The sequence below is a fragment of the Bombus vancouverensis genome, chromosome 4, assembly GCF_051014615.1.
Source record: "Bombus vancouverensis nearcticus chromosome 4, iyBomVanc1_principal, whole genome shotgun sequence".
Classification (NCBI taxonomy): Eukaryota; Metazoa; Arthropoda; class Insecta; order Hymenoptera; family Apidae; genus Bombus; species Bombus vancouverensis.
The window spans coordinates 14,826,782-14,852,822 of NC_134914.1; the positions used below are offsets into that span (position 1 = coordinate 14,826,782).

The window sequence follows — 26,041 nt, forward strand, 5'->3', positions numbered from 1 at the left end:
GGACGTCGAATTGAACGTTCGCGTAAAAATTACGGCCGGGGGTGTGTCTGGGTTCGAGGCTTTGCATAAATACATCTACGTCCTGAAAATTACCGGCAGTCATTGCGAGAGTTTTGTGATGAAGGAATTGTCGCCCAAGGAGGGCAAATTTTAAGAACGTTCACTTGAGCCGAGAATGCCGGTGAAAGTTGACGTAGTACCACCACCGCCCGCAAACTCAAAGCAGCCGGGTGTCACAAAATCTTTACTCTACAACGGTTCACGATTTCAAGGTTCTCAAAAGTCTAAAGGCAACAGTTACGACGTAGAAGTAGTTTTGCAGGTTAGTTCTCCCCCTTTCTGGAAATTGCGCCACAAATATCTCAAATTTCTATTACACCTTTGACATCTGTCTACTGCGTAATGATTGATTATACGCCTTTTATCCTTTAAATATTTTACAATCTTAGATTAGTTAACTATGTTGTTTACATATCCAAATAGTTCTGAATTTAAAATGATCTATTACGAGAATTAAAAAAAATTTTCCTTATACTTCTTAGCTTATTTATAAATATCTTGGCAATATAGAATCCGTAATTTTGTTTGACAGGTAATGTTATTTTATTAGAATAAATTTATGAAAATGAAAATATATAATAAAACGGTAATTTGTAGATAGTACTTGAGTAATAAATATTGATTGAACTCAAAATTTTAGTTGTAATGTTTACAAAGAATGAGTATATGTATAAATATATATATACAAGTTATATATTTTAAAATGTATGTAATGTATCTTTTGTAGCATATTTCTTTTATTTTACAAATAAAATACAACACACATACATGTACAAACTATTATTTTATAAGGATTTTTCTATTACAGCACGTAGATGAAGAGAACAGCTATTTATGTGGCTATTTAAAAATTAAGGGTCTTACGGAAGAATTTCCTACTTTAACTACATTCTTTGATGGTGAAATTATATCAAAGAAATATCCATTTTTAACTCGTAAATGGGATGCAGATGAAGATGTTGATAGAAAACATTGGGTTTGTATTTTATTGCATATTTTTTTTATTTTAACAGGTCTAATCCATTTTTTAAAATTATAGAGTAAATTTGAATCTTTTCGCCAGTATGCCAAAACATTTAATTCAGACACATTTGATTACGAGGCTTTGAAGGGAACTGATTTTGTTTTTATGAGGTGGAAGGAACATTTTTTAGTTCCTGATCATACTATAAAAGATATCAACGGTGCCTCATTTGCAGGATTTTACTATATTTGCTTTCAAAAATCTGCTGCTACTATTGAAGGCTTTTATTATCATCGTAGTTCAGAGTGGTAATATTATTTGATATATTTATATAATGTAACAAAATATATTCTCTTCCGCCCGCCCCTCTTTCCCTCTATCCTAAACTTTACTTACTACAAACCTTTACAATTATAAGTAATATTTTAGTTTAATTCTATACATTTTCCATTAAGAAATTAATATTTGTATGTGATAGAAAATTATGTTAAAAAAATTGTTCTTCTTTCATACTTGTATTATTTTAGGTATCAATCTTTAAATTTGAAACACGTCCCAGAACATAGCATACAAATCTACGAGTTCAGGTGAAATCAATGACTTTCGCACATTTATCTCTCGAAATTCATATTTTGCCTCTCTTAGCTTACAGATCTCATAAAAATCAATCTTTGAAGTAGTTTCAATCGATTTGAATAACCAACAACTTTTAAATTGTTTATGTTAAAAGTAAAGTACTTGAAAGAATATATATAAACTACTTCAATAAGGTATTTCTTAGGTTCTTTTTTAAATAGTAGTACATAATATATATGGTGCATATTATATATTTACTTTATATAAATATTAGAGAGATTTCGTAAAAGAAAGGTCATAATTGAAAAAGTGACAAGGATTGCAGTCATTGATACGCTTGATTATAAATTAGTTATTATTAATATTCATTGTAAGATGTTTTATCGAAATAAATTAATTGATGTTTTTTGTCAATTAAAATGTTGTTAATTATTTGGTATTTTTATCTATTATAAGATTGTAATATCATTTATTAGCATTATATATAATCAAATTTACCCTATAGTATGAATAGGGTTTTGTTTTTTTGTTTAAGTTCAATGAATAATACACGCATATTATAAAAAATCTCTAGTAAATTATATATTTGAAAACATGAAATAAAAAAATCTTGTGGCAATATATTAAAAGCATATACTTATATTTGAGTTACTTATATGATGTAATGACTGCATAGATTTGTAGAAATTTAAGGTTTACTTATATTATTACTCATTCATATATTTATGAGATCTGTTTGCCTCAACTGAAATAACGGTGGTGACTGAATGGATTGAAGTGAATGTAGTAAAAAAAATCAAACTGGAACATGAAAGTAATTTTAATATTATCTTAAGATGTCAAAATTTCATGCTGATATTATTCTCTTGTATCAGCATGATACAGATTAAATAAATGGTAAACTCAGATTAATCACTCCACTTAAGGAGGATTTTATTAGGAAGGATTTTCTTACTCTACCCATATGAGTCAGTTGATTTACTCATTAATTCTGTTTTGTATGTTCAATACAGCTAATAAATTCTCAGTCACAGAAACATACCAAATAAAGAAAGTCTTTCCTCATAAGATTCCCCTGTAGTGGTACAATTTTAATGAGCCAAGTGAACAAGAAACCTTTTATGGATATTCATAATATTAATGGAAGAAGAAATTTGATACAAGTTGGCTGTTCATAGAAATCGTAATGTAATGTTAATGAAATATTGAATCTGTTATAGACATAGGACATTATAATGGTTCATTGCATTGATTAGACTAATTTAAACTGATGTATTTATTCAGTAAGTTACTAAAAACTAAATACTATTAATTTTGAATCTCTTTTTACGAATGTAAAATTTATTCTTTTAACGATTACTAAAAAAATTTTAATGTTACCAAAATAGTAAAACTTGTCTACTACCTAGAATCTAGATTTATTCGTTACTTAGAATGTAGGATAGAGACATATTTACTCCAAGATAAAATATCTAAAAATTATGTGTAATTTGTATTAAAATATCTTTATTGTATTCATTAATACATTTCTGCTGCTGTTAATTTCAATATAACTAAATATAACTAAAAATTAATCATTTATTTGGTAGAAATTTGTAACAATAAATGTTTGTAACTTCTATAAGTATCTCTTATTAACATTTATTTATAAATTGCTAATTTAAAAAAAATGTTGTTTGAAGTATCAACTTGCAAAATTTGGAAAATGTAATATATAAAGTCATATACCTTATTTGGCAAATTATTGTAATATTTTTATGTAATATATATGTAAAATCAAAAACATTTTTGTACAATATATTTTCTTCCAAATTAGCATATTAACAAATAAGACAAAACGATATTAGCAATTAATGGCGTACTATGACGAATATTTAAAAAATAGAATTTTAAATACCCATGTACATGTTTAATAAAATGATATTTACATAATATTAACAGCATTTGTTGCAAAAAGTAGAGTTTAATGCTTCTTCTGAATTCATGTATATTGTAATTACTTTAATATTAAAACAAATGATAAAGTATTAATTCATTATTACAAAATTAAGCATAAAAGTGTATAGATCCTTGTTGTATTGTAAATTGCTTATTAAATATAATATATCTATTAAAACTATTATATGATATTTTTAATATAGAAACAAAACTGTAAGTTATAAGAAGTATATAAAATTGATACAAATCACTTTAATGTTTAAATTTTCCAATGGTTTAATTAAAAGTTAATAAAGCTTTCAAAATTAGAAATAGTGAATCGCTTAGTGATTATTTATCATTTAGGAAAATTTTAACATTAAAATGAAATGTACTAATAATGTAAAAGATAATAAATGAATTCCTCTAGTAAATTATGGAAATTATCTTTTTGGGTGTATATGTTACTGTTTAGTTTAAATTCTTCATATCCACAAAAATTAACAAAAATTTAATGGTTAATTGGAAATAAGTACAATATAACAAAATTGTATTAACAGATTCCTGTATGTGTTTCAAGTGGTAATTGATCGTTGATTTTATCAACTACTGTGGATGATTTTTCTTTTTTTTTCTTTTTGGATAATGTTCTTTTAGACTTAATTAGGCGTTTAGGTTTTGCAACTGTTCGATTTCTTTGATTAAGAGTTACACTTCTTAATTTTCTGTGTGTACCATGTGTAGCTTTCTAAAATATGCAATTGAATATATAGGTATATTATTATAACAATAGTAAAATATAATACAGGTGAAATATATTACCATAATACTAGAACAATATTGACAAAGGCAAACTGCATCAGTTGATGTAGATGTAGCTTTATGTAATACAGCTTCAAACCCCAAAAATTTTGTATCAAAGTTAATTTTAGCTTTTACCACATCAGTAAATGAATTCTGGACTGTTAATATGTTATCAATATAATCTTGAACTTTTTCTTCCCCATTTAAAAGTGGAGAAAGTTGTGTTGGTCTTCTATTACTGATATCCAATACTTTGCAACTTTTTTTTTTATTAAAACATTGATTTTGTACATCACATGTTTCTTTGACATTTGAAACAGATACTTCATCTTGTAAAAGATCTAATAATAGATTATTATAATAGCTTAAATTTTGATAACATATTGTTATTAGCATTTATTAATAAACATATAAATACTTATATTTAATTTACTTACCAATAAAATTTTTTAAATATTCTGAAAAGATTTTATTACAAGAAAGTAAATGTTGGAAAGCTTCATCAAGATTTTTCTCTGTAAAATATGTTCTTGCTAATATAGATCGTTCAGATGAAGTTACTCCAGTGCCATTAGAATTAAAAATTTTCCATTGTTTGCGAGAAATCTCTGCTTGCCATTCTAAAGCACAATCTTCCAGTCTTCTATTGATTGACTTTAATAATTCATTTACTTCTGATAACTGTTGAGGAACACAGAGATTCCTTTTACTGGGAAGGGAAGCATTGTCTTCAACCATAGATATATCATCAATTGTTGTCATTTCTCTCTAATTTTTCTTTTAATTATACAAATATATTCCTTAAATAAACATAGATTAAATCTGTCTGCAAAGCTTATATAAGAAGAACTGGAAAATATAAAAATAGATGCTTGAAATAAATTTAGATTGCATTAGTCTTTTATCAAACAATTGAACATTTTTTAATGATATACTCTGTGTAAGGATAGTCAAATGCATCATAACAATAAAGCAATTTTATTTCATTCATATAAATTTATTGAATGGAAATTGATATTAATATGTATTCAAAATTTGATTTTATAATGACTACCCAGAGAATATCTATGAATAAATTATTACGTATAATACAATTTTTAACTTATTTTTTTAGTAGAAAACAATTTATTATTTATTATCAACTAAAATTGTAAGTATTTTTTATAATTATATGTTAAACTAAAATTAAAACACTATCTAATATATTACTTACATTTAAATATAGCATATTCAATTTTCAAGTATCTAAATTTTATAAAATAGATCATTTTTATGTTATATTGTACATACGTGGAAAAAATATAATAAAATATAATGTCATCTAATTCTAAAGTATATAAAATTTAGGGTTCTAATTATAATTTGTTGTTTAAATCGTCGTATTTTTGTTGTATAATTGTATTCGATTATTATAATACAAAATTCTTTGTGATTAGAGACAAAATTAGCACAATATTACATTTGATGTGATTTTAAAATATTTGTTTATATATAAGATAGTTAAATGTCAAATTATGTTATATTCTTATCAATTTTGTGACCATCACAAGTGCATTAATATTTTTTTTAGAAGTAATTACTTCTACTACGTTCATTAATAGGTTGAAAGAAATTTGTATTTTGCATTTATAATGCATTTTATAATATTACAAAACATAATACTAAAATGGAAATGTGTTTAAATATGTGATATATATCACATTATATTTTATAACAAAATTATTTATTAGATATAAACATAAACAAGCTTCTTATAATATTTAACAAATAAGAAACTAACTTTTTTACTTGATTTCAATTATTCAGATGGCCCCTTTCTTTCTCCACAATTTCAATATTTATGAAAACTTTTAAAGTGATATATATATACAGCAATGATGAAATCAATGATCTCTTTTACATTATATTGTATCTCTTTTTGTTAAAATATATGTATTAACAATTAAAAAGATGACATAAATTAGCAAGAAAAAGATAAATTGGTAAAAGGTTAATAAGTAATGTCATATTTCATTTTAAAATAACACAAATATTACTCTGTAAGTATCATATAATATACATACGTTAAATATATTCCTCTGGACAAGCAAGAGCCCCTCCCCCTTCGTTTATGTTTATATATGTATATATCATATCATATCATATCATATATATTAATTAATAATGGCTGCTTTTATATACACATATAATTTAATTTGAATTTTACACAGTATAAATACATCTTATATGTTTTCTTGATATCATGTAATCTTTAAAAAAACTATCGTATAAATCGTTATCACAGTTTGATAAATTTCATACGATAGATGTCTATGGTTTAATAATAACAATTATTTTTCATGGAATTTTTAAAGTAATTGTTAAGAGCAAAAAGTTAAGAAAAGAATTTGCTAGATTAGAATTGCTGTTATTGTATTACTGATATTAAAAAATCATAGTAATCTACTATAGTGAAATTTATCAAAATATGAGTATAGTATGAATGAGTTCTTTTATATTTACACAATACACAACATAATTTTTATAAACTTACACTGTACAAATAAAATAATATATAATTATATTAAAATATTTAAATAAGGTGTAATATTTGCATTGTTATAAAGAATGTTATTCAATTTTGCATAATTAATTTTTAGAAAAGAGTAATAGAAAGAAAAAATTAGATGTGTAATATAAATTTAGAATTGATTTTGTATATAAATACATATTAAAATATTTCAAAAGTGACACAGTAAAACAAATTTTCTCGTATTATTACTGAACAAGAATACTAGTAACATGGAAACTAATAATATTTTAAAAAATTTGTTAAATTATTATACATTTTTGGATTTGTCCTTATGTATTATTATCCAATTAGCTGCTCTAAACTATTCAACTTACATTATTTCTAGTCTACACCACAACCTTTGTAGACTTAGTGAACTTGTACTTTTTGCTTCATCTTTTCCTGCTTTAATATAGATTCGTTTTAAAAAACATTGTCCATCAAAATTTAAGAAAAGACAGTAAGAACTTTTTGATTTGTTATATATCTTTACACTTTTAATAAAATTCATAATTTTTTCATTAATGATAATGAAATTTTTGAATCATTAACAAAAGTTGTTAAACTATTATTTCAAATATTGTAAAACTACTAAAGAAATATGACAAAAAAATTGTAATATTACATAACTATAAAATTAAATATAGAAGCGCTATAATTATTTATATTTTGTAATTATAAATAAATCATTTTTTTTATTTTTTTAAATTTTACTGCTAATATTTCATGCTATAATTACTATTAAAAAGAAAGATTTCAATGTTTTATTATTTTTGATGGCACATGTTAACAAAACTCTTTACATCAAGACAGGAAGGAAGAATTAATATTATATATTTACAATTATAATCATAAAATTATTCTCAAGATATTGTGCAAGAATTACGACCGACACAACTGGTACGAGAATCTGTTATACTACCAGGTGAACTACCTGGAGTTGATAGTCCATTATGACCTACACCAACAAAACGTAATTTTCGGTGATGAGAACCTAGACTTTTACTAGAGCTCAATGATCTATTTCCATTATAACGTAATTGAGATGTAGTTGTCATTGCGTAAGATTTCAAATGAGATTTAATGGATTTAGGCAATGGAAGCTGATCAATACCATAAACTGTTGTTCTTGCAACTATTGCACGACATGCAAGTTCTTGAAGACTGAGAACTAAAAATCAGATTGGTATTCGTAACAGATTTAAAAAAAATTATTATAGCAAAAATTGAAATGCATTACCTTTATTAGATCTCCATAATCTTTCCATTCCATTACGATGTAAAGCCATTCGAGAAAGTTCAGAAAAACTTTCACGAATATTAAAATCACAAAGAGGTGAAACTTCAAAAAATGCCATATGATTTTTAGCTGCATATGCTTCAGCATCACGTTCTCCCACTTGTCTTTTAAAAGCTAAGTGAAGGCGATTACCAACAAGTACTTTTGGTACTCCAGGAGCATGCTACAATTAAATTTAACTATATAATAATTGCTTAATAATATAAAATTGATATTTAAGATCATTTTTATATACCTCTTCAACTTCCTTTAACCATCTATCAATGCCATCAAAAGACCATTTATTGGTAATGTCATAGACTAAAAATATACCTTGAGCCCCACGAGAATAAGATCTGATTATTGTACAAAATCTACCTTGACCTGATGTGTCCCATAATTGTAATTTTACTCTTTTTCCATCCAGTAAGATAGTAGTAGTTTTATATGCTAAAAAGTAGGTTCAAAGTATTTAAGATTCAAATTGTTCAAGAGAGAAAATAGAAAATTCAAATTGTTAGGAATAAAACAAGTGTTACAGGATGACACAATTAAAATGAATAAACAGAATATAATGTAATATAATATACTTATTCAGCTTTTGTATGATTCTCTAAAATCTTATTTTAAAATTGCTCGCATGAATCTTTAAATTGATATTTTCATGTTCAATTACAAGTCATAAGATTTAAACTAGTTTTATCAAATAGGTAACAAATTAATGTTTATTACAAATATCAACAAATCAGAAATAATTAACGTGAAATTTCTCTGGTATGCTCCTTATTATCTTATTTGCAATTAAACAAATATTATTATATTTTATGACATTGATTATGTAGTTCTAATGAAATAAACTTAAATTAAACACGATGCAAGTGCATTATTTTAAATTAGAGGGAAAGGGAAAAGAGGTAGCTAAAAGATACTGATAAGGAAAATCGTAGAATACCACTGCCGCTGCAAAACGGAGATTCGGCAGCACCATCTTCGAGTCCACTCAAGATTTCTTGTTTTCCAACGTCACTGTCACCAACCAGCAGAAATTTGAGAAGATAATCGTATTGTTTTTCTTGACGAGACTTTGTTGTGCTGGCCTCACCTGCAGCCATACTATCCCTGTATTGTAAACCCTGAGCATACTGCAGGCAAACCTCTATGCACTGATCGCCCCTTTAACGTTTTTTGTATTTGGAATCCGTGGACGGATAAACTTCTTTTAAAGATTCGTTTTTACAAATCAAACCATGTTGCACTCAACACGAAGTTACTTTCACGTATCGACAACGTTTCCCTACGATGATTTTTCACCGACGGCTGTTATAGTTTCAAGCAAAATCATAACAAAACAAGAATGAAATCCATTTTCTACTGTATTGTCTACCCTATGTTTAATTGCTTAGTTGAGGTGTCTACTGTCAAGTTTATCGAAGGCCGAAGGTCAAGTATGTTCGTCAAGTGACCAACTATTAAGGCAACTGTGTAGTAAATGATTCTTGTCCAGGTAAAATAAGGTGGATCTTCATGTAAAGCGATTATTACTCGATTGTAGCTATCGTAGTTAAGTTTGTAATTCCCCAACATTTTTGTAATAAGAATCATATTGTAATATTTAATGTAACTAATAAATATTTTACAACCAAGAGATTAAGATTTTTTAGTATTATTTGGGATACAAAATTTTGTACATTTATAAATTAAGTTGTAAGATATCAATTTTGAGGTTACAAGTTACAAAAGGTAGACTAACTAAATGGGATCACCTAAATACGCACCGTACCTGAATATCTCTCTCCAAGTTCAAATTTACTGTTCTGCTTCTTATTTACATCGGATATTTGTCGTATTTATTGTTAAATGAAAAATCTTCTCAGTACAAAGTTACAGTATTTCAAAGGATATTTAGGTGATCCCATTTAGCTAGGCCATTCTGTATATTATATATCTTGCTATCAATCAAATAAGAAATAAATACTGTAATGGTTATTTAATAATGTTTTATTTATTTCTTAGGCACAATCAAATACTTTTGTGATTAATTTATGTATTTATTTATTTTTTTTATGTAGGACACGTTCTTCACATATATGTAAAAAATAATATAATTTAAATATATATGTTACGTAAATATAAATAAATATACAAAACAATATTTATTTTTCGCAATATATTTTTAATAAACAAATGGTATGTATATATGATTATTATACAACTATAAAAAATTAGCTTCTTTAGGATTATTTTTATATGAATGATATTTATTAAAAGTTGCATTTAAACAATTTTAGTTTTTAAACTAATAAGAAATATATAGTATAAATGTTTCATATTTATACTAAATAGAACAAACCCAGAAGTTGAAGTAAATTTTAAAAGAGAATCTCTTCCTTTTCGTTTCAGCAAATGCGTATAAAATGTATAAACAAAATTATACAATGTTCTATTTTTGCTATTTAGATTTTCACAGATAATTTATGCACATAATCGTATAAATTTTATTTTTTAACTACTTGAATAACGTCTTCATCGTGCATAACATGTTGCACTCCTACTCGTTGTGGTGAATACTTGGTACTTGTACCCTAAAAAAAATATGTAAGATATTATTAATCCATCTAAAAAAATGTTCTTCTTTTTTAAGACATTTATTTGAGAATTTACTACTATCTATAATTCATTATCTTTATTACATTCTTTCACATATTTTTTAGAATTTTATTATAAAATATGTTTTATCAGTTTTATGAGAAGATTTATCACATGTCACACAAATGAGTATTGTACAAAGTATAGAAATAGATAGTTTATTGAGAAAATATTGAATCAAAATCTTCAACAAATAATTATAAGAACATAAACTATTAATATTGTGAAAACCTAATATATTAAAAGTGATACTTACCCAAACAAGAGCATATTTAAATTGTTGAGCAAGTGTACGATGAATTGCATGACATACATGTTCTACAGTAACCCCTTTTCTTAATATTAAACCATCTTCAAAATCAGGTGGTTGTCCAGGTTTTTTTGTATAAACTCTTATTAAAGATAAATATTCCCACAATGTTTCAAGAAGGAAATCTAGATTCAATTTCATATTACAACTGTAAAAAACATATGAAATGTGTTTATAACGTTGTAATATTTAACTTTAAGATACAAAAAATTTTTATATGAATATTTTATATGAAATTAATAATATTTTTATATGAAAATTTGAAAATCAATTATTTTAATATACATATTACATAAAAATCTATAGAAAAATTGTACCTAACTACTACACTATTAGGCTGCCTGGCAATTCTATCCACTTCTTCTATTGATATTTGATCTATTTTGTTATGTACATAAAGACATGGTAAATATACTCTGTTAGCATTAATCACATCGATTAACTCATCTGCACTGCAATCTTCACGAAATAGAACTTCTGCATTGAAAATTTTATATTCATGTAAAATCATTTGCACTAATTTCTCATCTACTTTTGTTAATGGACATGTGGAGTTGAATGCCAATCCACCTCCCTTTTTTATCTTAAAATATATGTTTGGCTTTTTTTTATTAAGTCGTATACCAACTGATTCCAATTCTTTTTCTAGGAGTTGTCTTTGTACATCTTGTTTAGTAGCATCTAGCATCATAAGAACTAAGTCCGCTGTTCTTGCAACAGCTATTACTTGTCTACCTCTCCCTTTACCCTTAATGAAATATTCACAAATGTAAAATTTTTATAAACTATTATTATATGTTAGTATTATATATTAGTATTATATAAAGTTTAATCTTGTGATTACCTGCGCAGCACCTTCAATTATTCCAGGGAGATCAAGAAGTTGAATATTAGCTCCTTTATATTCAATAACACCAGGTATACAAGTTAAAGTAGTAAATTCATAAGATGCTGCTTCAGATTCTGTGTGTGTTAATGTACTTAACAAAGTAGATTTTCCTACAGAGGGAAAACCTATTAAAGCTACTCTTGCATCTCCTGATTTTAATACATCAAACCCTTCTCCTTTTTCAGATTTCTTTGGTGGTTCTAAAAGTTGTGATCTATACTTTGCAAGCTTTGCTTTTAATAAACCTAAATGATATTCAGTAGCTGAAAATAAATTTTGTAAATAAAGTTAACTATTATTCAACTTATAACTTTTATAGAAAATATATATATGATCTTTTTGCCACATATATTTATTGTGATAGCAATGATAATAATAAATTTATATTGTTTTCTGTAAAATACATATGGAAAAACTTAATAGAAATATAATAAATTATAAATAATGATCAATAATAAATACAAACATTTTTTAAAATAAATTTTATTAATAAATTAGCAGTGTATACAAAACAGCAAAGATTTAGTTAGTTTCAAGATGATTTATCAATATTGAAGTATTTTAACAATAATACTAATTTTAATAAAAGGACAAAACTATGTATATCGGAAATGACAAATGTTTGTATTATGTGTAATTCTTTGCGTATGTTACAAGAGTATGCATAAATGAAAATATAGAAGCATTTCTACATAAGGTTAGAAAAAACAATTTAATCTTGAGATATGTACGAACCTTTATTCTTTTGCGTCCGAGCAATTTCTTTTTCAATCTCAGATATTTTTTCTAATATGCCCATTTTATATACCAACAAGCACACAATAAATTTACATTTACAAAAATGACACACACTTTTACATGTGGTGTCCGTGACAATATACTTATATATTTAAAGACATCTACCATAAACAATAAATTATAGTGAAGAACATTCATTGCTGTTTGATTACGCCATCTATAATTCGTCCAATGCGATAAGGCAGTTAACGTAAACAAAATTTGATTATTGCGGTTGCAAATATTAGTTGCCAATTAGTATCACTTAAGTGTCACTAGACGGCACCAAATAGTTGCAACCGTAGTAATTAAATTTTGTTCATGTTTATTGCCTTGACTCGTCGGCTACACTATTAATGTTGAATTTTATCTTCAAATACAATTTGTAAGAGGCATATCTTAGTTTGGATTAGTTTATGATCATGCCATTTAGTAACTCGTGAACTATCTGCCGATCTTTTTGGTTAGCTTGTTGCTTTAACGCATAGGTTATACCAAGTGTTTTATATAAAATATAAAGTTAGTTAAAAGTAATTACCATGTATGACGATTATAGCGAGGTAAATATTACTTAAGTAAATATTCGTATTTTTTATCATATTATAGTGATTAATATTTATATTATTTTCAGTATGATGCTTATGACGATTATGGACCACCAGATGTTCATGGTGACCAGTATGACAGATTAGGTTATCGTCAAGTACCAGAAGTTGTACGAAATTTTCTGGTTTTCTTACGCAATTGTATAAATGAAGGAATGATTTTTGAGATTCAAAATCTTTATGAAACAACGTTCCCGAAAATCTCAGAACAATTATTTGATAAGTCTTCCTGGCCAGATACTCAAACAATTGCACATATAGTTGACAATGATCCAGTATTTCTTACTCTGTATAAAGAGCTTTATTATCGTCATATCTATGCCCGAATGCAAGGACCAACATTAGAACAACGTCTTGGTTCTTTTTATAATTATTGTGATCTTTTTAATTATATTTTACGTCCAGAGACTCCAGTTCAATTAGAGTTACCCGATCAATGGTTATGGGAGCTTATTGATGAATTTGTTTACCAATTTCAGTCTTTTACTCAATATCGTGCTAATTTATCAAATAAAACACCTGAAGAAATTGAAAATTTAAATGCACATAGCAAAACATGGGATGTATTGTGTGTTTTAAATGTTTTACATTATTTAGTAGACAAATCAAAAATCAAAAGTCAATTAGAAGTATATGCAAGTGGTGGAGATCCAGATTCTGTTGCTGGTGTATTTGGAAGACACTCTTTGTATAAAATGCTTGGATATTTTTCTCTTGTAGGATTGTTACGCTTACATTCTCTTTTGGGAGACTATTATCAAGCCATTAAAGTATTAGAAAATGTTGAACTTTATAAAAAGAGTGCATACTCACATGTTCCTGGTTGTCAGATATCAACAGCATATTATGTTGGTTTTGCTTATATGATGATGCGGAGATATGCAGATGCAATCAGAACATTTTCTGGTATTTTATTATATATTCAAAGAACCAAACAGTTGTTTGCAACAAGAAGTTACCAAAATGATCAAATTAATAAGCAAACAGAGCAAATGTATCATTTATTAGCAATCTGTCTTGTTCTTCATCCACAATGTATAGATGACGGATTACAACAGGCGTTACGTGACAAAAATTATCATGAAAAAATGTATAAAATGCAATATGGAGATTTAGTTGAATTTGAATCATGCTTTCTATTTGCATGTCCAAAGTTTTTATCTCTTACACCACCAAACCCTGATAATCCAACTGAAGATTATGTTCGAGAAGCAATTAAGCATCAAACTCAAGTCTTTATGGATGAAGTTGTTCAACAAAAGATGTTACCAACTATTCGTTCATATTTAAAATTATATACTACTTTGCCATTAAGTAAACTAGCTACATTTATGTGTAGTAATACTAGACCAGATGAGAGCTGGGATTTAGATAAAGAAGTCAGTGCATTAACTATTCATCTATTGTGTTTTAAACATAAAATGAAGAATATTGTTTGGACAAAAGGTGCATCAGGATTAGATGGAAAATTTCAATCTGGCTCAGAGGTAATTTGTTATTTAATATAACATTGATTAATTTAGTTTTATATTTACTATCATTAAAAAATAATCACAACGCATGTTGTTACAGCTGGATTTTTATATAGATCACGATATGATTCATATTGCGGACACGAAAGTAGCACATCGTTATGGAGACTTCTTCATTCGCAAAATTCTAAAATTTGAAGAATTAAATCGCAAGTTACATCATATAAAAATTTAAGTCTCTACATTGATATCATTCTTACTAAAGAAAATAAAAAACATTGATTAATAATAAATATATCTTTTATTTATGTAATCATAAGATTCAAGACATAATCTGTTAGCCTAAGACAGTTTGGAGGCACTATGTATAATACAACTTTACATTAATTCTATGCTTATACAATATTACTGCTCTTAGAAAAAAGATATATAATGCTGAATATTTTTCAAGATAACAGGTATTTTGCTTCATTATTAATATATAAAATATTTATGTATGTTTTTAATATTATAAAAGTAGGCATGACTAACAATCTACAATCTATTTTCTTTAAAAAAAAAGGATTAAAAAGTAAAATATAATTAAATAATAACACTCATTTTTCTAGCGTTTTATAAACATGCACTGCTTCTTTTGATTTATTATATATTTAAAAATAATATTTGCACTATGTTTATAAATGTTTATAACATATTTAATGCAAAAAATTAATCGTTATAAGAGACCACTATTATTTTCACTTTGTATATTATTGTCAACTTTATCGTGCATTATTTTGCATGCTGCCGCTAAAATATTAGGTTGAAATAATGTAGATGGTGCTTTCAAATTATGAAGATAATGAAAGAACCGATTTCTTCTTTTATTATTGTTGTTAGCCCTTAATGCTTCTGCTCTACATATTGTTCTTACAGATGGGAGGTAATCTGTAGCTATAATTTGATGGTCAAGCAATAACGATGTAGTTTGTGACAAGGCTTCATTTACTCCTTTATTTGACTGTTTTTTTAACATAATATTATCTTGATATTGTGTCCCATTGTAGTCATTCAATTCCTCTTTACATATAATTTTACTACCTATCCATTCAGCTATTTCTAGACATATATTACTAGAAGCTGAATATGGAGCAGTATTTTCGACCAAAGATAAATTGGGTTGTGCTTTTTTTTGCCACAGATTTAATGCACAATCTTCTATTTCAATTAGAGATGATAGTAAAGCTATATTATCTAATTTATTTGCTATATTATTTAGTATGTTTTTGTCATCATTTGTTACTTCGTTACTTGCAACTCTTTTCCTTTTCCCCCTCTTAGTTATTTTAATTGCCGGCTTGTGTATATAATACCGTATATTTTGCCAAAATGAATCTTTAAAACTTATGGTCTGTTCCAATATTCGTGGTGGACCAGATAACAATAAATATTGTAACTGTAATATAGCTTTTCGTAAATCACCGCTTTGCAATAACTCCTGTAAATAAGAATTTTAGTATTTACAATTTCATCTCTATAAAATTAATAAAATAATGCATATTAATTTTGCTTATACATCATATAAGTCAAACTTACTGTTATACAATTAGATGGAAGTCTATAACCAGTTTCTGCCAATGAAATTAATTCTAATAAAACACAAACTCTATTCCCAACAGGCTCTTGAAAATAAATTCTGTTTTGTTGAGGTGCCATTTTATTGAGATGGGAACAAACGTCTCTACACGTCATAACAATTGGACGCTTTGAATTTGATGCTAATTGATATGTAGCAGAAATAAAACCTTCATCTTCTTCAAATATAATATCAACATCTTCTAAAAGAATGAGGGAGTTTTGTGGTATTTTCTTTGGCATAATTTCATCTGAAACTAGGTCACAAAATACAGATATTTTCTCATTTTTCTTAATTCGATGTGATTTAGTTGCTTCTTCTAATTCTTTTAAAAGCTTTTTTCCTGTTCTTCTAGATGATGCATTTAACTCTAATACACTAAAAAAGAATTTTTTATTATATATATATACACAAATTATATAACGTTCTTAATCATATACGTTAATTTAATATAATTTTTTAATACTAACATGTAACCAAATTCATCTGCTAGTGCATATACGCTCGCAGTCTTACCGCAGCCATGTGGTCCGAGTAATACAGCTACTTGATTATTTTCACTAATTCTTGTTTGACAACTATCAGATGAATAAAATTCATCTCCACTGCTAACATCCTCATTGGTAAACATCGGTTTCCACCCAAGCAGCCATTCCCTCAATTTTGCTACTGCTTCTTCGTTTCCAACTATTTCCTGAGAACATTTTGGTCTGTATTTGTAAGTCCAACTACAGTATTCAAATTGATCCTCCTTAGTTTTGTATTCTATTACTTCTTTTCTTCCCGATTGTTTATTTTTTTTAGTTTTTGTTCTAGGAGATACTATTTTATTAGGTTGTTCCTTAACAATAAGTGAAATAACATCCCACATATCTTTTACATTTGAACAACGTTTTTCTATATCTGTTAATACTTCTTGAATTTTCGGTTTGTTAATTTTTTCTAAAGCTATCAATTTTTTCTTGGAAAAATCTATTAAAGATTTAAAATCGTTTATATCTATAATTGGAACATAATTGTTACAGATTTCTTTTGGGATATTAAAAATGTTAGTTTCATGCCAAGATAAATTATTTAACTGTGTAACATGACTAATGAGTGGAAATGGTAATATACTACAAACATTTACTTTCCGATTTTTATTTTTACTATTATTATCTGTCATATCTGGCTGTAAAAACAATCGTCGTGCTGCAATTATTTCTGGATTTGGCCTTTTCCGTTTGGTAAATAAAGGAGCTAATTTATCAAATGTTTTTCTCCTTAAACTGTTGTCCTTGATAATCATACAATCCTCTTCATTTTGTTTATTTTCTGTAGTATATTCTAAATTAGTATTACTATAGTTTTTTATGTTACTATTTTTTATCAAAGTTGAATCATGTTTATCACACTTGATAAATTTCTGTTTATTCTCAGATTTGTTATTTAAACATTTATTGTTATTTTTTGAGCTTTCCGAATGTTCACGTTTCTCTAGCTTTAATTTTGTATATTCATCTGCTGGCTTTGATATTTCTTTTACATTCCTATTTTTTGTTGATAAGTTTTCTGAATCTAGATTTCTAGTTGATCCACATTTTTTATAATTTTTCATATCTAATTTAACCTTACTTCTTGGTGAGAATAATTCTTCATCGCTGGTATCACCTATTTAAAAAGTAAATAATTTATTTTAAAAAGTACACAATAAAATGTATGTATAATAAAATATTAAAATAAAAAGTCAGCGATCAAAGTGTAAAAGCTCACTGCCATCAACCAAAATATTTGATTTTGGGAGACTCCCATACATTTTTTTACATCATATGTATTTCTCTCTCTTCCTCTCTCTCTCTCTTCAGATTTTTTATATAATGAATTAGAAGTAATATTTAGGTTTCAAATACCTGCTGAAGCATTTTCATTTTCATAAGTTTGAAGTTTGATTCGCAACGACCATCTATGCTTGTGATCCTGTTCATTTTGTTGCTTTTTTTTATTACTCAAGATATTAATGTTTTCAGATTCTATGATTCTAATGTCATCCATTTGAGATAATTCTAATTTATTAGGTTTCTTATTTGATTGTATCGTACTACTTAAATCTGACTTATATAATTCACATCTAGCATTGTTTTCTGTCATATGTACATCAGCTTTTACTACAATAGTGGACATATTTGCCATATTTGTATGTACTAAATCCATTGGAATTTTGCTATATTGTATAAAATAAACATAAAAAAGAATATTGAAAATAAAAGAAATTCATAGTTCAAGAGAAAAAATGAGTAACTACTAATTCCTTACCTGAAATAATTTAATAAACTACCACCTGATTGCTTATGATTTAAAATAGTTGTACTCATGTTACTATCCTTTCTCTCTTCACCTTTAAACAGCTTTATACGATTTTGTATTATTTGTTCTATTTTTTCACTTTCTTCCATCTCTGCAAGTTTTCTTTTAGAATATCCTTTCTTATCAGCTAACGCTATTAGTTTTTCTTTAGAACGTTTTAGTTTCTCTCTATACTCTTCTGATTTTCTGCTATTTACTTCTTCATTTTGAGGAAGAACTTTTATTGGTGAGACATATTGAACTACCTTATTACGATTCATTAGAATTTGAAAAGCATTTGATTCTTCCCTACTATTTTCAATCTCATTATTAGAATCAATAGTTACTACATCTATATCATCAATAACTTCTCTACTTTTAAGTGTATTATCTATGCTTATATCTTCACTAATATTTGTCTTATTACTCAATTCTTTTCTATACTTTTTATTACTGCTTAATCGAGTTTTAACATTACCTTCTTTACTTTGCCCTCTATTTTTTATATCCAAATCATTTGTTCCTAAATTTAGATAACTTGAAGATTGATCTGTTGATTTGTTTCGTTTGGAGGGCTTTCGAACACTTTTTGGAAAAGATTTTTTTGGTGTTTCATATGAATCTTTATCTTCATTATTTATTTTAGCAAATGGACTAGGCGTTTTATCAATCATATCACTGCTATTGTCCATAATATCACATACTCTTTCGTTAGAATTCGTTCGAGATATTTTAATTTTAACACGATTACGCTTTCCTTTAGAATCCTTTCTATACTTCATTTCTTTTTTCGTATCATTATCAGAATGTATCGATACGTCATTAGTAGACTGTACATTGTCCTCAAAATACTGTGTAATATTCCTCATCCTTCATTACTACCTGAGAAAAACTTCGAAAATATGAAAATTACGGTAAAAGCAATTGATATAAAATTTACTATTTGTACAGCAATAGTATAAGATTTTGGCGCCACGACACATGTGTAATGTGTATACTACAGATATGGATTTGATTATAATATTGCTATCATTTGCTTTAGAACTCTGTTGGCAATATTACAAATTAAATTCCTCAGTTAGGTTATTTCTACTTTTCATAAGCGAATTTTTGCGTATATATCTCAATTTATAATAAAATAAAGTGACGAAACAATATCACATAAATATATGTACTTTATTTTATCTTATATAGAAGATATTTATTTGGTTCTCATCAGTGGTCAGCGATCTTAGTTATAAAATTAATTTTATGAGATACAAAAAAGAGCTATAAAATAATGTAAAATTTTAGAAATTATTTATTTAATTCTTAGAAAATATTTATATTAAATTATTAAAAAACGTAACATTTTTATATTACGATTTTACAGGCATTTAAGTAAAAAAAAATTATATAATTATTGTTCACTGGTAAGTATATAAGCATATATGAAAGTTATTTATAATATAGGTCCACCTTTTGAATTTTATTATAAAACATAAATCTCTAATTTTGTATAAAATTTGCTTTCAGATTGTTGTATTATCCATGAACCTAAGAATTTAATTCCTATTATCTATCCAACGAGATGAAAGAATAAACATAAACAAAATGTGAATACTGTTGCTGCAGCTATTGGTTGCCTACTAGTGAAATTCGGGTGTTACTAGCCAGCAGTAATGACATATTTACTTTTACCAAAGAAGAAATGAGAGTGCCCACGTTTATGGTTCTGGTGACTTCCGGACTAGTGCTGCATTATGTGGCTAAGTGCTGAATGTGACATATGCTAGCATATACAAGATCCTATAGAATTAGGAATCTGCTACGTTTGGTTATACGCTAGCATAGACAAGAACCTATCGAGTTCCGCGCTACAAGAACCTATTTAATTGTACGGTTCTATGGAAAAATTCATGTCTACAAGTATGAAAATAACAAAATCAGAAAATAATTAAACTAATTGTAAGTTACCTAAAAAAGAAAAATTAATTGTTTATTATATTTCTTTTAGAGAAAAAAAGAGAATATTCTCTTTGAGTTGATTGAATGATGCAATAATTTTGATATATACACCACTTAGATTTAACGTTAACCCTTAGCAATTGTACTGGCATGGATATTTTTTCATTAGTACCACTTTTTTTTTCCTTAGTACGTACAATGGCATTTATTGAGACAAATTCAATGAAGTTGCATATAAGATCATTTACTATTGTAAAATATTATAAATTCGTCAGTTTCTAAGGAATCAAGTGAGCCGAAGTCGCGCAGCTACCAGCTATTATGCTCCTATGATGCTTCTCAAATTACCAAACATTACTGAATCCTGAAAACTCAAACTTTAGTCTACACACTTTAGTCGAACAATTGGAGTGCTAAACATGTGTATGACAGTTTCATTTTATTTTGTTTGATGCTTTAATTTTTTAACTGAACTTCGGTTTTCGGGCGTCAATCTCATAATTTGTTTTCCATCTTCTGATAGTACTCGATGAATAGAGACTATAACATATCATATGTCACACCACATGTGTGACATCACATTTAAAATATAACAGTTTTTAGTGTATTTTAGAGACAAAATTCAAATCCAGAGACAGTTTGTGGATAAAAACCTAACCTACATTGACGCATGTGTTCGTAGTCAATCTATATACGTCTATAATCTATATAGTCAGTTCCACCGTGCGATAATAAGATTTACGACCCGATATTTACTACTTAGGCCAGGAAAGGCGAAAGTATAAAATTTGACGATCATTTTTTAGCTGAAATATACAAAGCAAATCCTACAAAAAATAGACTACGAATAGAAAAAAGATGTTTTGGTGAATAATGCCGCACTCGAAGAAGACATTAAGAAAGAAGGATGTAAGTCTCAAGAGTTATGAGGAAGGGCAAAAAGCAATTGGTATTTCCTCGAAGACAGAAGTTTACACTTGAATAGGTACAAGTGTCTCGCTTAAAGGTTTTGGATGCTTTTCCTTTGTAAGATGGTCTATCGCTATAGAGATACTATACATATTAGGTATATCTGATATTTGTAAATGTATTGGCTATTTTCTTCATTGTTTGTTAATAAATTATTATATTCTGACATTTTGTACTATTTCTAACTCTTCTTTATATGCGTTATCGTTCTTCCAGATTATCGCATCTTTGTGTAAAAAATTCATAAATATATTAAATTTTCATAAAAATTTGCGATTTTCTTCCGAAATAAAATTTTCGATACTAATATTGACATAATTTTCTATATCTTTTGAAGTAATTTTTTTGTTAGGGAGTTCTAATTGGCTATTTTTTAAATTTCGTTAAAAGATTTTGTATTTTCATTTCATCTTTCATTTTCATTTAATCTTTCTCCTGCTTTTTCGTCATTCTTTCGCTGGATACGAAATGAGAATTGTCGTCTGTTTTCGGTATAATATGAAATGTTCATTTTGATATAATCCATCAAATTTTAAGACAATCAAAATTTATAAAATTAATAAATTTAGTCAGTAATGAAAGTAAGATGGATAAAAAGCGTGGTTAGTTATGTGGTTACACAAATTAGTCGTTACATCATCATGTCCTTACATATTTCCTATAGTCAATTTTCTTTCTACTTTTACTAACTCATTTCTGTGAACGAAGTGTAAGGTGATCATACTTTTAAACCAAGGTTTAACTTTAAAATGTGGAGTGTTTATTTATTATTTACGATTTTTCCAATTTTGTTTTTAATTAGACAATTATGTTTAAATCTATATAAAGGACATAAAAATGTTTGTATTGTTGTTCTTGGAGATTTGGGTAGAAGTCCTAGAATGCAATACCATGCGATGTCATTTGCGAAAGAAGGTTACACAGTGGATTTTATAGGTTATCCCGGTTCATTACCTTTAAAACAAATAAGAGAAAATTCTTCTATACATATTTATTACCTTCATCCTCCCCCAGATATAGAAGATAGTACGTATGTACTTGTATTATGAGTAAATACTTTTATAATTTATGTTGATTAATTTTATTTAAAATAAGCACTTTTATTACTTCTTTTGTCTTTGTTTTATTTTATGATTGTATAATACAATTTGTTTGAAGTAATAGCTGTATATAAATATATATTTGTAGAATAAAAGAGTTTTTTCTAATATTTCAGGATTGTCTCGTTTACCTTATTATGTAATAAAAACGATATGGCAAACATCTAACCTTATATGGATATTATTCACTAAACATATATCAAATTATATATTAATACAAAATCCACCTGCAATACCAACGATTCTAGTTTGTTGGTTTTATTCCATAGTTGTTGATTCAAAATTTATTATTGATTGGCATAATTATGCACATACTCTTATGGCATTGACACTAAAAGATGACCACTTACTTGTAAAATTTGCAAAAGCAATTGAAACATATTTTGGTTCTAAGGCACATTATAATTTTTGTGTGTCTCAAGCAATGAAGGAAGATTTACAATTGAAATGGGGCATCAAGTTAGTGTTTTCATATATAAAATAATTCCTATTTTGGAATTTATAATTCAGTATCTTTTTTTTCTTTAGAGCTGAGGTATTATATGATCGACCATCAAATGAATTTCAGCCTATATCATTAACAGAAAAACATATATTTTTATTAAAATTAAGTGAAAAATATAATGTATTAAAAGGTTCTGAAGAGAGCTCAACTGTATTTACGAAATATATAGAAAATGAAGCACAATTATACTCTAAAAGGCCTGGGTTTATTATATCAAGTACAAGTTGGACAGAAGATGAAGATTTTTCAGTATTGTTAAATGCATTACAGGGTGTGTGTTATATTATTATGGTCAATAATTGATGACATCAATTATTACCATTTATTATTAAATTATTTATTGTTATATTTAAAATTTTTTATTTCGCAGAATATGAAAATGCATTTGAACAAGATATTTGTAAACTACCAGATTTAATTTGTATGATAACTGGTAAAGGTCCTTTGAAAGAATTTTATTTGGCTATTATAAAACTAAAGAATTGGAAACATGTCACAATCATAACACCATGGCTTGAAAATGAAGAGTATCCTAAAATGTTAGGTACTAAACTTTAACATAAAATTTTGTATTTATTCTAATATATTTTTGTATATAAGAAGCATAATTTACGTTTATAGCTAGTGCGGATTTAGGCATTTGTCTCCACATATCATCTAGTGGATTGGACTTACCTATGAAAATTATTGATATGTTTGGTTGTGAGCTTCCAGTTTGTGCATATAACTTTAAATGGTAAGCAGAACATTATATTATAATTAGATCTTTTTATTTATTGTATTTATTAAAGTTTATGTATTATGCTTTGAAAAGTGTTGAATCTATAAATGTTTAAATTTTATATTTAGATTTTTTGTATAGTACATTTGTTTTTTAGTTTATCAGAACTTGTTAAACACAAGGAAAATGGAATGATTTTTTCGAATGACAAAGAACTAGCAGAACAATTGAAATCATGGTTTGAAGATTTTCCTAATAACGATATTCAACACCAACTAGATATAAAATTTCGAGAGGAGTTACATAAATTTCAAAAAAATCGGTGGCATGGTAACTGGTCTTCTATTGCCTTACCTTATTTTAATCAATAATTTATGATTGTAACTTCGTTAATGCATATATTTTTTTTATTATAGCTTTTATAATATATATTTCGTTAATTTATATGTTTTATTTTTTCTAACCTTTACATTTTTCTCATTACTTACTTAATTGAAAACATTTGTCATCATCTTTTTTTAATTGTCTAAAGTAGTTAATTTAAAAGATAAATCCTATTGGTCTAATCATTTTGGCAAGAACAAAATATAATTTTAATAAATAAATTTGGTTTTAAGTGTTATTAAATCGTGAATGTAGGTAAGTATACAATGTGGTCACTTTATTATTGAAAGCGCTTTTCTCATAAATGGCAAATATACCAAAATAATGAAAGAAAAACACAATACTTCAATATTTTATGCTTACAATACTTAAAAAAAAAGAAATGATTTTTTATTTTTTAAGTGAAATGTTGTTTATTCTTTTACACAATATGAAAGTAACTATCAAAGTCATACAAGATCATGAATTTTATATGTGATAAAAAACATTTATTTTGGATTGTGATACAGACAGAATATCAATACTTTTTAGTTAACATTTTTCAGTCATAAAGATAACTTATACATAAATTTCACTGCATGAAAGATATATAAGGCTCGATCTTTTGAAATTATTCAAAATTCTGTGTAAAAAATAGAAATAATAGTTTGATTACATTTAAATTTAAAAAGAATGATTCTGAATCAGGTACAAAGTATTTAAACTAAGAGACGTTCAATCTCTTGTTGTATAGCCTGAATCTGTGGTTTTAATTGTGATCCTTCATTAACCGTCACAGAACAAGCAACAACAGGCCTAGATACACCACAAGCACGACCTAGAGCTTGTTTGCTTCTAACAAATACATATGGTACATTTTTGTCTTCGCACAATAATGGCAAATGCAGCAAAATTTCTAGAGGTTCTGCATCTGCAGCCATTACGATAAATTCTGATAAGCCACGATTTAATGTTTTTGTTGCTTCATTGGCCCCTTTCCTTAATTGTTTATAATTCATGGCTTGTTGCACTAAATTCAAAATTTTAGAAGTCAAAGTAGCGTCTGCTAAAGGATACGCTTTAGGGTTAACTTCATCTCCCTATAAAAGATATTTAAATAATTAGGAAAGAGCAATATTCTTTTGAAAAAATATGTATTTTGACTTAATATCAATATATAAACAAATATAAATAATTATAATTATTTTCATTTATATTAACTGAAAGTTGGTAAATAATCACGTGTGAAACTTAACCTATAAGGTTGCACGTGGATAAAAGAAAACAAATAATTGTAAGTATGAATTATAAATAACAACTTACCATCTTTGCTGATCAAATTATGTTTTGAAATATATCTTAAAAAGAATAGTTTGTTAGAAATTAATTGCTCCTCTCCGCGATTATTTTTGCTTAAAAACCGCTTCACTGAGGATAGAACTCAAATAATCGCTTTAAACTGCGGCAGCCCAATCGCTGTTGGCTTCATTCATACAGAGTGTCACATTTAAATTGATCTCAAGAGTAATTTCAACAGTGATTTCAGAGGATATGTATCGAGATATTATCAAAACATAAAAGTTGAATGGTTTTCATGGATACGTATTTGATGAATAATATATATATTAATAATATATTATAATAAATAA

The 26,041-nt window shown here is 26.7% G+C and overlaps 8 protein-coding genes across 15 annotated transcripts; 3 read left to right on the forward strand and 5 right to left on the reverse strand.

Moving 5' to 3' along the window:
- The first annotated feature begins 73 nt into the window (after positions 1 to 73).
- Positions 74 to 2,508, forward strand: LOC117166631 (glucose-induced degradation protein 4 homolog). Of its 2 annotated transcripts, none has more exons than XM_076617965.1 (4): positions 74 to 322; positions 869 to 1,036; positions 1,124 to 1,332; positions 1,552 to 2,508. In XM_076617965.1, exons 1-4 carry the CDS (start codon positions 176 to 178, stop codon positions 1,613 to 1,615), a joined length of 588 nt encoding a protein of 195 aa, XP_076474080.1. In that variant the 5' UTR covers positions 74 to 175; the 3' UTR covers positions 1,616 to 2,508. The 2 variants fall into 2 exon arrangements, with proteins under 2 accessions (XP_076474080.1, XP_033206665.1); XM_033350774.2 differs by having other exon boundaries at positions 75 to 322; positions 1,100 to 1,332.
- An 877-nt stretch (positions 2,509 to 3,385) lies between these two features.
- LOC117166630 (uncharacterized) lies at positions 3,386 to 6,340 on the reverse strand. The gene is made up of 3 exons (XM_033350773.2): positions 4,759 to 6,340; positions 4,340 to 4,662; positions 3,386 to 4,265 (listed from the first exon to the last, which is right to left on the reverse strand). The coding sequence occupies exons 1-3, from the start codon at positions 5,081 to 5,083 to the stop codon at positions 4,071 to 4,073; spliced, it is 843 nt and encodes a 280-aa protein (XP_033206664.2). The 5' UTR covers positions 5,084 to 6,340; the 3' UTR covers positions 3,386 to 4,070.
- A 152-nt stretch (positions 6,341 to 6,492) lies between these two features.
- On the reverse strand, positions 6,493 to 9,588 carry Rab40 (RAS oncogene family member Rab40). The gene is made up of 4 exons (XM_033350515.2): positions 9,104 to 9,588; positions 8,408 to 8,601; positions 8,113 to 8,335; positions 6,493 to 8,043 (listed from the first exon to the last, which is right to left on the reverse strand). Exons 1-4 carry the CDS (start codon positions 9,261 to 9,263, stop codon positions 7,736 to 7,738), a joined length of 885 nt encoding a protein of 294 aa, XP_033206406.1. The 5' UTR covers positions 9,264 to 9,588; the 3' UTR covers positions 6,493 to 7,735.
- Positions 9,589 to 10,388: 800 nt separating this feature from the next.
- Positions 10,389 to 12,892, reverse strand: LOC117166516 (developmentally-regulated GTP-binding protein 2). The gene is made up of 5 exons (XM_033350514.2): positions 12,732 to 12,892; positions 11,952 to 12,259; positions 11,425 to 11,855; positions 11,054 to 11,255; positions 10,389 to 10,733 (listed from the first exon to the last, which is right to left on the reverse strand). Exons 1-5 carry the CDS (start codon positions 12,793 to 12,795, stop codon positions 10,647 to 10,649), a joined length of 1,092 nt encoding a protein of 363 aa, XP_033206405.1. The 5' UTR covers positions 12,796 to 12,892; the 3' UTR covers positions 10,389 to 10,646.
- Positions 12,893 to 13,172: 280 nt separating this feature from the next.
- eIF3l (eukaryotic translation initiation factor 3 subunit L) lies at positions 13,173 to 21,869 on the forward strand. Of its 6 annotated transcripts, none has more exons than XM_076617961.1 (7): positions 13,173 to 13,333; positions 13,405 to 14,865; positions 14,951 to 15,308; positions 16,509 to 19,701; positions 20,303 to 20,695; positions 20,784 to 21,157; positions 21,541 to 21,869. In XM_076617961.1, the coding sequence occupies exons 1-3, from the start codon at positions 13,313 to 13,315 to the stop codon at positions 15,083 to 15,085; spliced, it is 1,617 nt and encodes a 538-aa protein (XP_076474076.1). In that variant the 5' UTR covers positions 13,173 to 13,312; the 3' UTR covers positions 15,086 to 15,308; positions 16,509 to 19,701; positions 20,303 to 20,695; positions 20,784 to 21,157; positions 21,541 to 21,869. The 6 variants fall into 6 exon arrangements, with proteins under 6 accessions (XP_076474076.1, XP_076474075.1, XP_076474074.1 ...); XM_076617960.1 differs by having other exon boundaries at positions 20,784 to 20,923; positions 21,010 to 21,869; XM_076617959.1 differs by having other exon boundaries at positions 20,303 to 20,734; positions 20,925 to 21,869.
- elg1 (enhanced level of genomic instability 1) lies at positions 15,133 to 19,656 on the reverse strand. Its single transcript, XM_033350508.2, has 5 exons — positions 18,758 to 19,656; positions 18,355 to 18,665; positions 16,936 to 18,115; positions 16,426 to 16,843; positions 15,133 to 16,327 (listed from the first exon to the last, which is right to left on the reverse strand). The coding sequence occupies exons 1-5, from the start codon at positions 19,654 to 19,656 to the stop codon at positions 15,566 to 15,568; spliced, it is 3,570 nt and encodes a 1,189-aa protein (XP_033206399.1). The 3' UTR covers positions 15,133 to 15,565.
- Positions 21,870 to 22,214: 345 nt separating the features above from the next.
- LOC117166536 (ALG1, chitobiosyldiphosphodolichol beta-mannosyltransferase) lies at positions 22,215 to 24,473 on the forward strand. 2 transcript variants are annotated; one of them, XM_076617963.1, is made up of 7 exons: positions 22,218 to 22,417; positions 22,506 to 22,729; positions 22,920 to 23,262; positions 23,332 to 23,579; positions 23,679 to 23,852; positions 23,930 to 24,044; positions 24,187 to 24,473. In XM_076617963.1, the coding sequence occupies exons 2-7, from the start codon at positions 22,585 to 22,587 to the stop codon at positions 24,398 to 24,400; spliced, it is 1,239 nt and encodes a 412-aa protein (XP_076474078.1). In that variant the 5' UTR covers positions 22,218 to 22,417; positions 22,506 to 22,584; the 3' UTR covers positions 24,401 to 24,473. The 2 variants fall into 2 exon arrangements, with proteins under 2 accessions (XP_033206451.1, XP_076474078.1); XM_033350560.2 differs by having other exon boundaries at positions 22,215 to 22,729.
- Positions 24,474 to 24,879: 406 nt separating this feature from the next.
- hoip (NHP2-like protein 1 hoip) lies at positions 24,880 to 25,879 on the reverse strand. Its single transcript, XM_033350565.2, has 2 exons — positions 25,716 to 25,879; positions 24,880 to 25,492 (listed from the first exon to the last, which is right to left on the reverse strand). The coding sequence occupies exons 1-2, from the start codon at positions 25,716 to 25,718 to the stop codon at positions 25,112 to 25,114; spliced, it is 384 nt and encodes a 127-aa protein (XP_033206456.1). The 5' UTR covers positions 25,719 to 25,879; the 3' UTR covers positions 24,880 to 25,111.
- Between the last annotated feature and the right edge of the window lie 162 nt (positions 25,880 to 26,041).

What these genes read in the sequence shown, in the direction of transcription:
- LOC117166631 (XM_033350774.2), top strand. Translation starts at nt 176, where the DNA reads ATGCCGGTGAAAGTTGACGTAGTACCACCACCGCCCGCAAACTCAAAG. An exon ending in ATGTTGATAGAAAACATTGG is followed by an intron (nt 1,037 to 1,099) that starts GTTTGTATTTTA and finishes TTAAAATTATAG; the next exon opens with AGTAAATTTGAATCTTTTCG. An exon ending in TATCATCGTAGTTCAGAGTG is followed by an intron (nt 1,333 to 1,551) that starts GTAATATTATTT and finishes GTATTATTTTAG; the next exon opens with GTATCAATCTTTAAATTTGA.
- LOC117166630 (XM_033350773.2), bottom strand. Translation starts at nt 5,083, where the DNA reads ATGACAACAATTGATGATATATCTATGGTTGAAGACAATGCTTCCCTT. An exon ending in ATATTTAAAAAATTTTATTG is followed by an intron (nt 4,663 to 4,758) that starts GTAAGTAAATTA and finishes ATCTATTATTAG; the next exon opens with ATCTTTTACAAGATGAAGTA. An exon ending in AATATTGTTCTAGTATTATG is followed by an intron (nt 4,266 to 4,339) that starts GTAATATATTTC and finishes TGCATATTTTAG; the next exon opens with AAAGCTACACATGGTACACA.
- Rab40 (XM_033350515.2), bottom strand. Translation starts at nt 9,263, where the DNA reads ATGGCTGCAGGTGAGGCCAGCACAACAAAGTCTCGTCAAGAAAAACAA. An exon ending in TCCGTTTTGCAGCGGCAGTG is followed by an intron (nt 8,602 to 9,103) that starts GTATTCTACGAT and finishes CCTACTTTTTAG; the next exon opens with CATATAAAACTACTACTATC. An exon ending in ATTATGGAGATCTAATAAAG is followed by an intron (nt 8,044 to 8,112) that starts GTAATGCATTTC and finishes TCTGATTTTTAG; the next exon opens with TTCTCAGTCTTCAAGAACTT.
- LOC117166516 (XM_033350514.2), bottom strand. Translation starts at nt 12,795, where the DNA reads ATGGGCATATTAGAAAAAATATCTGAGATTGAAAAAGAAATTGCTCGG. An exon ending in TAATTGAAGGTGCTGCGCAG is followed by an intron (nt 11,856 to 11,951) that starts GTAATCACAAGA and finishes TATTTCATTAAG; the next exon opens with GGTAAAGGGAGAGGTAGACA. An exon ending in CCTAATAGTGTAGTAGTTAG is followed by an intron (nt 11,256 to 11,424) that starts GTACAATTTTTC and finishes TGTTTTTTACAG; the next exon opens with TTGTAATATGAAATTGAATC.
- eIF3l (XM_076617959.1), top strand. Translation starts at nt 13,313, where the DNA reads ATGTATGACGATTATAGCGAG. An exon ending in TGTATGACGATTATAGCGAG is followed by an intron (nt 13,334 to 13,404) that starts GTAAATATTACT and finishes TATTATTTTCAG; the next exon opens with TATGATGCTTATGACGATTA. An exon ending in AATTTCAATCTGGCTCAGAG is followed by an intron (nt 14,866 to 14,950) that starts GTAATTTGTTAT and finishes ATGTTGTTACAG; the next exon opens with CTGGATTTTTATATAGATCA.
- elg1 (XM_033350508.2), bottom strand. Translation starts at nt 19,656, where the DNA reads ATGAGGAATATTACACAGTATTTTGAGGACAATGTACAGTCTACTAAT. An exon ending in AGTTTATTAAATTATTTCAG is followed by an intron (nt 18,666 to 18,757) that starts GTAAGGAATTAG and finishes TATACAATATAG; the next exon opens with CAAAATTCCAATGGATTTAG. An exon ending in AAATGAAAATGCTTCAGCAG is followed by an intron (nt 18,116 to 18,354) that starts GTATTTGAAACC and finishes CTTTTTAAATAG; the next exon opens with GTGATACCAGCGATGAAGAA.
- LOC117166536 (XM_033350560.2), top strand. Translation starts at nt 22,453, where the DNA reads ATGTGGAGTGTTTATTTATTATTTACGATTTTTCCAATTTTGTTTTTA. An exon ending in CAATTGAAATGGGGCATCAA is followed by an intron (nt 23,263 to 23,331) that starts GTTAGTGTTTTC and finishes TTTTTTCTTTAG; the next exon opens with AGCTGAGGTATTATATGATC. An exon ending in TGTGCATATAACTTTAAATG is followed by an intron (nt 24,045 to 24,186) that starts GTAAGCAGAACA and finishes TTTGTTTTTTAG; the next exon opens with TTTATCAGAACTTGTTAAAC.